Source organism: Diadema antillarum, unplaced genomic scaffold (assembly GCF_040938485.1).
Source record: "Diadema antillarum isolate AM-2024a unplaced genomic scaffold, OU_Dant_1.0 seq00000486_RagTag, whole genome shotgun sequence".
Lineage (NCBI taxonomy): Eukaryota > Metazoa > Echinodermata > Echinoidea > Diadematoida > Diadematidae > Diadema > Diadema antillarum.
Window position 1 is genome coordinate 308,508 of NW_027271449.1, and position 13,825 is coordinate 322,332.

Here is a 13,825-nt window from a genome sequence, read left to right on the forward strand (position 1 = left end):
TTTCGACAATGCATTTGAGTAGAATAAAAAGTCTGAAATCAGATTAAACTCTGAACCCTCACATCCTTGAGAGTAGGAAGGACTGCATAAGCACTCAGCAATATTTATGATTAAATTCCTTCAAGCTGAAACTAGAATATTACAGCAAAGGCATTTCATTATTCATTCCACAAGATGCAGGAAGTATTCAGGTTTATACAATATGAACTTTAGCACTTGCTCTGTCACAGTGAGGTAAACAGTGTTGTCCTGTGCATTCTCGATTCCCTCTGTGTGTTTTTAATACTTGGGTTTCTTGCAGCAACGATACCCGCCCCATCACCCCATACTAAAGGTTCAAAGATTACCTTGGAGCAGCGAACCACGCTCCCGTCAGCCAGCACCAGTTCGTAGCTCACACAGACGTGCTGAAAGAGGCCATACTTGTGGGAGGAGCTCTCAATACCAACACCCATGATGAGTCCACCTTGCAAATGAAAGATACAGTAACCAATAATGACGAGGTAAGAGTCGGAGAGGAAACTTTTTTTTTTTTCAAAGAAAGTTAACAATCCAAAGAGGTGGAAAGTATTGGTGTCAGAGCCTCCAAACTGACTGATGAATTAAAGGGATTGTACAGTTTTGGTTGAGACCTAACAAGAGGTTTCTAAATTTATTTTTTTTTGTGAGAAAATGAGAAACCTCTTAAAAAATGGAAAGTGAAAGAGCATGTAATTCTAAGAGAAATTCAACATTTATTTGATAAAAATTGGTTTTGAAATGGCTGAGATATCCAAAACAAGGCGATCCTAATAAAAGGTGGGACCTTCCTCCTAAATACGATTGCTTTGGCTTACTTTGTTTTTGGATGTCTCAGCCATTCCAAAACTGATTTTCATCAAATAAACTATGAATTCCTCTTTATCTTTAATTGGTTTCTTGGTATCTTACAAAAAGTTAAAAGCCCAATCCTCATCTCCATCAATACTAAACCATCCCTTTAAAGTGTGCTACTAGAAGGCACCTACCACTACACTTGCATGTGATACTTTTCCTGCTCCATACAGGTCTTCTGCCTTTTCCATGACAGAAGCTAAATCAATCATACCAGTACAGGTTTCTAATATCTTTTGAAAATATGTACTTTCATCTTTTTTTTCTCTCCTTTTTTTTTAAGTTTTGGTGAATTACATCTTTATGGGGGCCTAAAGTTTAGGCAAACTTTAGATAAGAGGTTCTGCCAGTTTCTCTCAAACCTCACAAAAACATCAATACCAGGTCTCCAAAGTTCGTGAGAAGTTCAGTGAACTTTTGTAACTTGTCGATTTCCAGTGCACTGACATGACAGAAGCCTCATGAGGAATGCATTTAAGTCTCTCCTAATCTACACTGTGCAAACAACTCCCTAATAATACACAAGGAGCTGTATCTGCATCAAACACTACAACATGATACCGCAGCATTATCAATATAATCTAATTACACAGCATGGTGCTCTGCAGTGACAGTTTCTTCTGTATCTAAATGTATGACTTGAAATTTAATACTGGGTGTAACCTTGGACTAAGGATAATGCCCCTTAATTCTCTTGATTAAGGTGTGTTTTTTTTTTTTCAAGTCATTATTGTCACTCACATACAGTAATATTGTTTGCAATCAGTCAAAACATCAATATCAGATAAACAAACATTACCACAGAAGCACATCTACTGATAGATCCATTTGTATATGACAATAAGCTCCCTGGACCCTGGATGTGACATTCCGTCTTTCCAACAGTCCTCACTGAACACTGCTGGAAACACAAACATTGAGCATTTCTGTTTTTCCATGTTTTTTGAAGGTCAATCGAAGATATTGATGTTATACCTGACATTATTGATGTCATACATGTACTAATATACAAACGTTGTATGTGTAATAGTCAACTTGCACAGTGTGCATTTATAAGTACTATCACATACTTGAGTGAAATGTCTGACATCTTGGATTTTGGACTGAATTTTATTTTCTAAATTTCCAACTTCAGGTCAAACTTTTTACAAGTCAAAAAAGAAAGTGTTTATACCCCTGTATTATTGCAACTTTTCACAGTTCAAAATATTTAACAACTTAATCATATACTGTACGAGCTGAAATCTTCGCAAATGTCGCGAATTGCCTTTGAACCGCGAAATGACGACACACGAAAATAACAATGTACGAATAACTAAGTTCAGTTAGACCCTTGCAACCGCGAAACTAACAACACGCGAAAATGTCCTCCAAGTAGCAATTCGCGAAAATATCTGTACGCGAAAATTTCAGCTCGTACAGTATAATGTTTCTTCCAAAATGAACCAAGTAATCCCATTACTGAAACATTTTGTTACATTTAAATTCTGCACATATTTTCCCTCTCAAAATGGCCCTTCCAACCAATCTACAAGAGATAATCACAAAATACGAGTCAATGAGAAGTATGCAAAAATGGCCTCTTGATTAGTAAGCGTCCTTGCAGCAATTACCAATATCTGCCATACACATAATTTTGAGCATGCTGCTCTAATATCATAAGATAACGCTTCTTATGAAATTACTAATTTTATTCAAGATACATGTATAGTATAATATGAAGGTACCTCTTGGTGGACTAAAGGCTACAGTACCCTCAATACTACATGTATAGGGCATTCATTTGTTTGTTTGTTTATTTCACTTGTATTAACTCTTCTTTCAATTTTCTTACATAAAAACTCAATGAGACTGTATCAAAGGTATATTTCATGTACATACCAAATATTGGAAAAGGTGAAACCTAAACAACAGTACTTGTGATCTTTGTTCTATCAATGCTGTGACTATGATAAATGAACCAAGGTGACTTGATTAATTGGATCTGTATGTCTGTAAAGTGTCTTATTTAATGTGCAAGTACTTGTACATGTGTAGGTGTAGGACTGTAGCATGCAACATGAGCTACACTACACTTGCCGCACCCAAAACACATTATATTGTACCTCTGTCTCTTTGTTTCTGCCTACAATACAGTGTATGTACTGTATATCTGTCTGTCTCTCTCTCTCACGCATACTTTCTCTCTCTCCTTCTTTATAAATCATCTACCACCAGATAATGAGTAACATTCCATATGGCCTTTTTTACGATCAGTGGTGTAACTTTTGTACTCAGAGGGTCAAAATTTCAAACAAAATATTTTTTCATTATTCTGTTTGATTCCTGTTGGAAAGTATTCAAATTTTTGAAAAAATAACATTTCAGACCTTAAAGCTGAAGAGTTATTGGTGTAATTTAAGGAAAACCCTGGCACCTGAAGTAAATTTAAGCAAAATTTTGTTTTCATGAATTGCACCATAATGACAAAACTCTGTAGTCAAACTTCACCATGCAAAGTTTATATGGTTAACAACAATATATAGTTTGTGAATCAAAACAATTTGGGGGTTGAATATAAATTGAATTTAAAAAAAAATACATGAGATTTATAAATTTTTGGTAAAAATACCAATTGACATGCAATTTTTAAGATTTTAACTATTTATTGGAGGGCAAGCCAGGTAAAACTCTATACTATAACAAGTCTTTAAGAAGGGCTACCTTCCTATGTAGGTTAAATGAAATTCCAATCATTTCTTTAAATCTTGGATTTTTCACACATGGATGTTTCGGAGGTGACAGTTAACACAATAGAATGTTTCCGAGGTGACATTAATATCAACACTCAGTTTTTTTGAGAATAAGTGACAATAACACAAAACTTCTTCTTTTTATCAATGTTTTTAATAATCATAACTCGAGAACAAGAAATTAACTCCTGTTTCAAGCAGATAAACCACACAGAACGAGTGTTTTTTTACACTTCATTAATTAGCACGGGCACCAGTAATTTGCCTTCCATTTGGACGAAGGTTGTAAGCTAAATATTGTAATCTGAAGAAACATGGCATTCCATTTTCTACCTTAAATTGAGATGAGGGTGTGAGATCATTTTAGTAATGTTTCTTTGCTCTCAGAACATTTTATTCCACAACACCAGGGAAGAATCACTTCGTTACGGAGGTGACATTCAATGTTAACATTGTGTTGAAATATTCATTTACAGTAAGAATATGACAGACATAAGCTAGATATTGTAACCTGAAGAAAATTGGCATTCCATTTTCTACCTTAAATTGAAATGAGGGTGTAAGATCATTTTAGTAATGTTTCTTTGCTCTCAGAACATTTTATTCCACAACACCAGAAAAGAATAACTTTGTTTCGGAGGTGACATTCAATGTTAACATTGTGTTCAAGTATTCATATAGTATGCCCCCCCCCCCCCCCCACCAAAAAAAAAAAAAAAAAAAAAATACAATTAGACTTTTGCATTGATAGCACCCAATATGATTAAATCAGCTAAAATCTACTTTGGGGTCTTAAATTATAACATCTTAGCTCTATTTTGCAGAAAGCCCCAGTCAATTTGGTTAAGTGGTCTCAAAGAAATGTGGATTGTTATAAAGGATGTCAGGAGTCTGATTCTTCCAAGTTTAGCACTTGGATGCTCTTGGAACTGCATATTAATGTGTAAACACAATACTAGTATACAGAACTTGGAGGGAAGGGATTCCCGACATGCTCTACAAAAATCCTCATTTCTCTTTGACCTCTGAAGCAAATTGAACGGGGTTTTCTGTAAGGTGTGGGCAATGAGTTATAGTTTCAATCCCTCAAATTGTATTTTAGATTGATTCACTATCTTTAAAGTTATCGTTGCGGAGGGTACCATTGTAATTTTTTGGTGGGGACATAGGTTATGAGTGCCAAAAGCAAAAATTCTTATTTGACTTGTATTATGTTTTTGTTTGCACATAGTATTATAAATAGATTAATTCAAGGATGTTCATGAATTCTTCATCATTCTTGATAGCCACCATACAAATGTTATAATACTGGTGAAAGGTGTTTGGTTCATCTGGGATAAATTTTCTATATACCAGATTCATTTAAACTGTTGACATTACTAAAATATATTTTATGTATCTTTCTGAATTGCTTGAAAATTACCAGCAAATCATATATATTAGTCACTTTTGAGAGTAAAAAGTATAAGATAAGAAAAAATCATTTTATTGTTTTGGAGGTGACACAACACAGAGACAACCCAACTTCTCAGGTGTTACAATGTAACTAATATATTGTGAACATTCATGTCTTTCCTCATGGCTTTAATTTTCAAATATAAGCTCTTTCTTTCAGTTCTTACTTTTTATTTTGTTTAGTTATTCTCTTTCATGATAATGGATACCAGCTCATATTTTGTTTTAGATTGTAATTCATACTAATCTTTAGCAAGTTTTTACAGTTTGGTTATTAAGACAACAGTTTGTGTTTCCCAGCTGAAGAGAGCAGCATAATGCTTTTGTGTGAACTTATGGGGAAATATTTTTTTGTTCAGTAATTTTACCTATCAACTTCACAGAAGGTCCCGGACACAAACTGGTCTCAAATAACCCTATAAGGGACCGAAAAAGGACAAGTTCACCTCAATAGACACGAGGGTTGAGTAAATACAGCAATATTAGTAAAACACATCAGTGAGAGTTTGAGGAAAATAAGGCAATCCGTTCCAGAGTTATGAATTTTTGAAGTTTCTGCTCAGTCAAAGCTGAATGAGAAGACTTCTATAGCTTGTGATGTCACACGTGTACAAGGATATAGAGAAAGTATCAAGAAAATTCAACATATTTTCACTTTTCTAGCATAACAAAAGAACACTTGACTTCTCTCTTTTGGAAGGCAGGGTGAATAATATTGCCCTAACATACATCAGTAGCAAGTTGAAGAAATGTGCACTTTTTTCAAAAAGTAAAATTTTGTGAAATTCACTTATATTTTCTTTATATCGTTGCATGTATGTGACATCATACACTGTCGTAGTCGTCTCATCCAGCAGTTATTGCATAGATACTTAAAAAAAACCCATAACTTTTGAATGGATTGTCCAATTTCCCAAACTTTCAATAATGTGTTCTACTAATGTTGTTGTATTCACTCAATCCACATGTTTGTATATGAAGGTGGACTTGTCCTTTAAGAAACCATTTTCTTTTCCTTGAAATTCCAGTACTTAAAGCCAAATTCTAAGATAAAACATAATAACAAAACAAGGTAAACACGTCATCAAAATTATATTGAGATAGAATGACAAATCTTGTTTTTGGATTTTTCCCTTTCCAGTCCTGGGGACTTGTTCCTCTGTTCATTTTAGTTGTCAGATAACTTCAATAATCTTGAAAAATACAATGTCATAAACAGTTGGTTCAACTTGAAAAATGTAATAATTTTTGTCATATTTAAAAAAAAAAATCACAATTTTGTTTATAAATGATTACCATGTTGTACATGGAAAAACAACAACTAAGAATTCAAGAACAAGTTGTGCACCAGCTATAGGCATGTGGCCTTTTTGTGGAATTTGATTATTTTATGATTTTTTTTTAAAGATTGTGGACTAGGTCATGCATGAACTGCCACATGTATCACTTTGGCATCAAGGGAATTCTGGTGAGCTAGGTATACAAAAGTCACTTCTATTGTGATGATTTTGTAGATATTGAATGTATTTGAAAATGTTAATAGATAGTGAAAAGGAACTGAAGTCTTGCCTTTCACTATCACATAACAGTATGGTGTTAACAAACAATGTCACCTCCGAAACACAAGAAAAAGCAACCTACATGGAAAGCTGTGATTGGTAAATCTTCACAACTAAATTGCTTAAATTGGAAATCAAGCTTCTAAGATGAAAGCATCTATATGTTTACTTAACTAAAGCAGGAGAATTGATCTTGATTACAATATTATATATACAACAGATGGGTGTCTTTTGTGCATTCTCTTTGTTAAAAAAGGGGAAAAATGTAAATTTGCCCTAAAACGTACAGTATAGTAATAAAAATAAGAGTGAGAGTGTGTTAGTTGATTTCTCCACTTTGAGACTTATGTTACTAAAATAAATGAAACCATTGGTGTACATGATATGGTTTCTCTTCAATAGAAATGAGCAAAAACTCTTGTTAACAGTGTTTTGTCACCTCCGAAACAGTAATTCTTAGTTTTTATTAGATCTTTTATTAATCTCTAGAAAATTCTCACTTCCTGTTGCTATATTACTATTTTTATCCAAAAGAGATTCCTGTCAATTGGACAGAATCAAACAAAATTGCTTTGTCTTCGAGAAATTATCAAATATAATACGCTTGTTGTTTCGGAGGTGATGACTGTTTCGGAGGTGACAAGTGTTAACGGAAAATTGTAAATTGCTCCGAAATGAAAACAACAGGCTATATTTCTACTACCTTCCTTCAGAGATAATGTGAGGGGATATGTGACATTTTTGTAAATGTAATGTATAACTGATGTCAAGAATAAAAAAATCAAATACATAAATCTGTTGTCTCGGAGGTGACAGAAAAGTTAACGGAAAAGTTGCATAAATTTATAAACACTCACCAAAAAATGATAAGCTTTTTGAATCAAATAATCTTTGGATCAAAGTTAAGTCAGATTGATTACTATTCTGTTTTGATGGAAATTAGCAAAGTTGAATTTTATAATTGTGAGCAAGAGCTAAATCAAAAGAGGGGTTAATTGTTAACGGAAAAAGTCACCTCCGAAACATAAAGTTTGGACAATTTCAGTCTTTAAAGAAGACAAAGCAGAACCTGGTAAACATAATAGTTCTTAATGTTGGATACCTGTCTATCACCACAACAACAAAAATAATGAAAAGGAATGAACAATTTAATATGCTAGGTCTGACAAAAAAACCATGTCAGAGTGCATACACCAAAAGTGTTGGATTTCAAGCATGTAAGTGCATGCCACATCTGAAAGAAAAAGAGAGGAAAGTTCATTAAGGTACCCAAGGTAGACACTGTGGGTGGTAAGTTTATGAGAAAAAATAATGCATATCTGTCAGTGTATAAGAAAGTTATACACAAATTAGTGCCAAAACCGTGTTTTACACCACTGATTGTAAAAATGGCCATATTCTAATAGGTAAACAACAAAAAGAAGACAAAAATATGTACAGTACATACATTTGAGATTGGAAATGACGTGTTACAATGTATAATATCAAACACACACACACACACACACACACACACACACACACACGCGCGCGCATTCAGTCTCTCTCTCTCTCTCACACACACACAACAAAGACGACAGCATCAGCTGTAAAATGCCAAATGCCATCATTGATCGGATCCACCAATAATGGGAAAAGGCTGGTGAATGATCAATAAATCCATTGTTAATGATACTTGGGAGTACCATGCATACATTCTGAGCTTAATATTGTAAGTCTAAGACATGAAGTCAGTGCTGGTACATTGGAGCTTGGGCCATTGTGCTGTAGCAGAGCATCCAAACACATGGACGATTTGTACACCACATTGTTTGCTAATTTACTTTTCCATTTCCACTCAACTACACCTACAATTTCTTTTCCTGTCATCATTAATTCTTTGCACCAGGTCTGATACATGTTGTTGTTTTTTTTTGTAACTTTCGAACAAAAGTCTTGTTTTACATTGTAATTTGAAATACAGTTTACACAAGTTTTGTTTGTGCAAAGTTTGCTGAAGACTTGTGAAATCTACTAATAAGAACTTCATCATGACAGTCTTTATGATAGCCGCGATTGCATAATTGTATGATAAACTGCTTTGTCAAAGCACACTTTAATAATGAAATCAATGGCAATACCCTTCATGCCTATATTAAAATGCAAGAGTTTTGTTAGTCCAAGTAACAAATAGGCCCTACATACATTCACCACCAAATCTAGAAATTGTGTAAAACAGTGTTTAATAGAATTTTAGTGTTATTCTTGTTATCTTTTCTAATCAATATTAGGCCATTCAGTTGAAAAATAAAACATTTGCAATGAACATGTATCATTTGACCTTCGTATGTTAGCACATAGATGTCAGTCCTGGAGCACAACATTCATTTTAGTGCCCCCCCCCCCCCCCGAAAAAAATGAAATAATTTTGGAATAAATTCTTACAGATCTTTTTATCCAGGCAGAATATTCACAATACAATTTATGTGCCTTCGTATGTACCATACATAAATTACACTGTATGTAGTGCACACAGGACTACTTGTAGTATGGGTGAGAGAGTCAACAAAAATATACACATGGAAATTGCGTTGTAGGAGGGACAAGTCTGATGTAACCATCGAAGGAATATAAAATTTAGCTAAAAAAAAAAACAGGAGCCTGCCAATTATATAGGCCATGCATGTTTGCTTACATCAGAGGGCAATACGTGATAAACAGAGCTGTGATGAGTGCAGCAGAGTGGAAAGGCATGCAGTGTACTGGCAAGGACGAGTGAGGTCAGCTCGAGAGGAAGGAGAAAATAACCTACAGGTATACCCCTATCTATACACGTATAGCTGGGCACAGGACAGCTTGAGAAGCACTCCACCCCTTGGTGTCTGTTCAGTGAATACAGTGAGTTGCTGATTGCCAACACCACACGCACAGTTGCTGAGAGGGGCATCAAAATGTCATGACCTTCAGATGTGCAGGGAACTTCTAATTTATGTAAATTGAATGCACAGCCCAGGTTGCGTACCACTTTCAGAATGCTCTAAACATCGGTGACCATTTATACAGAGTTTAAAGGGCACTTCAGGGGGGCATTTCATGAAGGAACTTGTCGGATAAAATGTCCGACAAGTCAATTATATCCGACAAGTTCAGATAAATCAGCCAATCAGACTAAAGAATTTCTCAAAACTTGTCGGATATAATTGACTTGTCAGATATTTTATCCGACAAGTTCCTTCATGAAACGCCCCCCAGGAGTGCACCTGAGCCTAGGCGTGAGAGGGACATGCTATGGAGTGCTCCAGGTCCCAACTGTCTGTTCATTAAGAGCTCAAAGAGGTTCAGGAGCACTCCTTAGAATGCTTTATGAAATGCCTTACATACATGTTGTAAATGGGTTGCTGGAGATGCTTTGGACAGTTTGGAGTGAGAATAAGGTGAATAACAACATTGAGAGACTGATTAGTACAATCAAAAGTGGATGCAGGCTGCAAAACTTAACATCGCCAGGATGTTAAGACCTTGTACAATTGTATCTCAAATTTTTGTGAAAATGACTTTATTTCAGATAATCAGTTCAGTGATGTCCTGTCCAAATCCTAACTTTCTTACCCCCAAAATGAAGCCACCATGGCATGTCAAATGAAAGGCTATCCCATTTGATGATAGTGCTTTGGCTGCCATTTTTTTTACTCTCCTGAACATTTGACATTTTGTAGATATGAGGTCTTGTCACCCAAGCGACGATATGTATTATCTATCCATTCACAATTCATCATGAAAATCATGCTTACAGATCCATTATGTTTCTCTAGTTGATGCCTTCGTTCAAACAATGGCCTTACCAACGGTCAAGTCATCTAACTCCGGAAGCACAGGAAGTGTCCATCCCAGGGGGTTCAGCGTGGCTGTGATCTGACCCATGGTTGCTAGGGGCTCCACCCGCATGACCTGTCGCTCTGTGTCCACGTCCAGAATGTCCACCAGGTTGATGAAGATTTTCCGGTGTGTCTTCTTGTATTTGGCCACTCGCAGACTGATCGTCTGCCAGCCGGGGCGGCCTGTGCACATCAACTGCTGGCTTTTGTCCGCATTCCACTTTCTCACCTGCATTCAGTGCAAATTTGATTTGTGGAAAATGAAACTTGTAATCAATTGCAAGGCAACATGTAACAATTTGCAAACTGTAGTCTGGCTGACTGACAAGCATGAAGTCGACATGCAAAATGATGCTTATTCAAAGCACTTGACCTATGTTTAACTGTACCCTGTTTAGAGTCCCCCTAAACACATCATAACCTTGACCAGTAAGTTGTGCCGTGTTTACCTCAGACCATGGAAACTCTTAACGGTCATGACAAAAAGCACACAGCATGAGTCTGGGTTAACCCTAAAAGGGTGGGAGGGGGCAGAATCTGGCCGCCCCCCCCCCCCCCCCCCCCCCCAACGTTTCGAGCTATAATTCTGTAACGCCTGAAGGCCTCGTCGTGAGGCTTCTTGACTTTCTTTGTTCAAGTCTCGCGCAACTTTTGGGACCAAATTTACAATGTCCGTGCATACTTTTTTGAAGCCACATCCATTTTTGTAATGGCATGTTACCCCAAAACGAGCACAATTTTGTGATTTTGTGTACATTTCTTATGGAAAACAGTGTTCTGTCACAAAAGCCTGATTACTTTTACAATTGATCCCTTTAATTGATTGATTTTATGCTATGCGTGTAATTATGGTAGAAATGTGGTCAGTGACAATTTCCAATAAAAAAACAAAGAAAAAACAAATGTCGAAAAACAGAGAACTACATAAGAAATTCCAAAAACAATAAAATACATACGAATTAAAATGACTTTTGGAAATTTTATCATGTCCCCTCTGGTTTTAGCACAGCCAATACAAGACCATATGAGACAACCTAGCGCGACTCTAACTCACAACCTTTGAAGTTAATTGTGCTAGACTTACATCACTTGTACAGTGCAAGATGACGGGACCCTTTAGAATGGTTTCAGAATGAACACAGCACATACTTCCGGTGACCTGCACTGTTCGTGGTTGAGTGCGCATAATGTACACATACAAGAAACTGCCGCCTCTCTTGAGGAGAAATGCCCACCCATTGGTTTCCATAGACACATATTTTTTTTAAAAGTGCTTGTTTTCATCTGCCATGTCCTCCAGACGTTATCCTAAGGCCCTCTTAGACAAGGAGACTCTAAACGGGTATTGAATTATCATCACATCAAAAGATAATACACAAACCTATGGCTCACTTTTCTGTTTGTTTTTCTAACACAAAAAAGTGATGGAAAACTTGCAAAATAAAAGTCCATCTGTTGTTTAAAAGCAAATCAAATGGGTAATACTAATCGGTGGTAATAATATACAGGAAAAAAAATCCAGAGTAAAGATATTTCAGTGCATGTTCTTTTGAAGTAACTGCATTTCGATTTGTACAATAATTGGGAATAGTTACAGGTGTACATAAACCATTATCATTCAAGCATAGTGTAAGAACTGGGTATTAATGCTGACTGCATTTATGTCTTTGTGACGAGGTTGATACGTACAATGTCTACTGACATCATTTTGTCATTCTGATTGCCCCCAAAAGGACAGACTGGGAACCTCCCAGGCCAACAACCTGCATCCCCCAACATTTTTCTCTGATTTTTTTTTCCTGCAAATTTTGCTAGATTACCCCACTTGCATTTATTTGGAAATATGGTCTTAGCATCCCATAACAATTGTATGATAACTACGATGCACTCATTATTAAAATGCACTTACACAGTGTATCATGACTTTTTTTTGGGGGGGGGGGGGTCATACATAGACAAATTTGCTTTGGGCCTATGTGAATACGAAAATATCAAATTGTTGGAAAGCAATGCTTATTTATTTTGGCATTGTGATCAATCTGTACTTTGTATTTCTACTGATCCTCAAACTACATTTAGATTCTACTTTGATATGATTCAGTTGGTTAAACATGATAAATCAAACAATGGATGCCGGTATGTACAAATGTAGGTTGTAATTAAAGGGGAAAAAAATTGAGAAAGTAAATTGTATGTTACATTGTTAGATCTATGATGGTCTATACGGTTGTAACTGTTGATTAGTATCGTGTTCGTAGTGTTATTGGAAACCCTAATTACCCTAATAAATCAAACAATGGATGCCGGTATGTAGGTTGTAATTAAAGGGGAAAAAAATTGAGAAAGTAAATTGTATGTTACATTGTTAGATCTATGATGGTCTATATGGTTGTAACTGTTGATTAGTATCATGTTCGTAGTGTTATTGGAAACCCTAATTACCAAATAGAAGTTAGAACTCTGGAGTTTAAACTTGAGTTGTAACATACATTAGGCTGTCTAATATCAGCAGTTTTTGTATTTCAAAATAATTTGGCAAAGAACTTTTCCATCTTTGGGCAAGTTCGAGATGGTTTGCTGAAAGAAAAGTTCTACAGGTTGTAAGTAATGTTAACAAGTTACAAGGACTTTCTCAATCATGTCTGGGAATATCAAATCATAACCACGAGATCATGTGACCTTTAGGCCCAAAACCACTATTTCGGCGCAATTGGTCAAAAATCGTGTCGCTTATGTTCCTTCTCACCTAGGAGAGATAAAAAGCTCTTTCAAAATGCTCCTGTGATTTTATGTGATGCCAAGGGACATATAGACAAAAACTGAAATCATTTCGAAGGCGAGATTATACCACTAAGCCATTGGTGGAGGGTTAAGTTCGGCCAACAGGCTTCAAAGTGCATGTCGCCAACGATGGTTTTTTATGTTTTCTCAACTTTGTGGGAAAATATGAGCTTAAAGAAGAAGCTTACTCACAGTTTCAGAAAAGTAGCTTAACGTTCTATGAAAACCTAACACAACTTTTTAAGTGTATCATTCTTTAACAACAAAATACCTGATGGAAATGTGTCGCCAGATCTGCTGAAACATACGTTACCATCTTTGTACTCCAAACTTGGTAATGCTATTACAGTGAGTACTACACAATTGTATTGTTTTTCTGACCAAAAGGGGTCTAAGTTTATGTTACAAAATATTTCATCCCTCAGCTTCAAAAGACATGCGACTGCTAATCTCGCACTTATAGATTTTAAAAAGGTAGATTTAAGAGAAGTAACATACATTACCATCTTTGTAAAAAATATGAAGGTGCATGGCTCGGAATGATTGTTCTAGAGTTGAGACTAATGGAGTA

At 35.8% G+C, this 13,825-nt stretch overlaps 1 protein-coding gene across 1 annotated transcript in view; it reads right to left on the reverse strand.

The window, feature by feature from the left end:
* Positions 1 to 13,825, reverse strand: part of LOC139733681 (delta(24)-sterol reductase-like) — a 34,070-nt gene that overhangs the window by 16,053 nt on the left and 4,192 nt on the right. Inside the window, exons 2-3 of the mRNA XM_071644493.1 lie at positions 10,441 to 10,702; positions 348 to 466 (exon numbers count right to left, since the gene is read on the reverse strand). Of these exons, the coding sequence (XP_071500594.1) occupies positions 348 to 466; positions 10,441 to 10,702 (381 nt within the window). The remainder of the gene's footprint in view (positions 1 to 347; positions 467 to 10,440; positions 10,703 to 13,825) is intronic.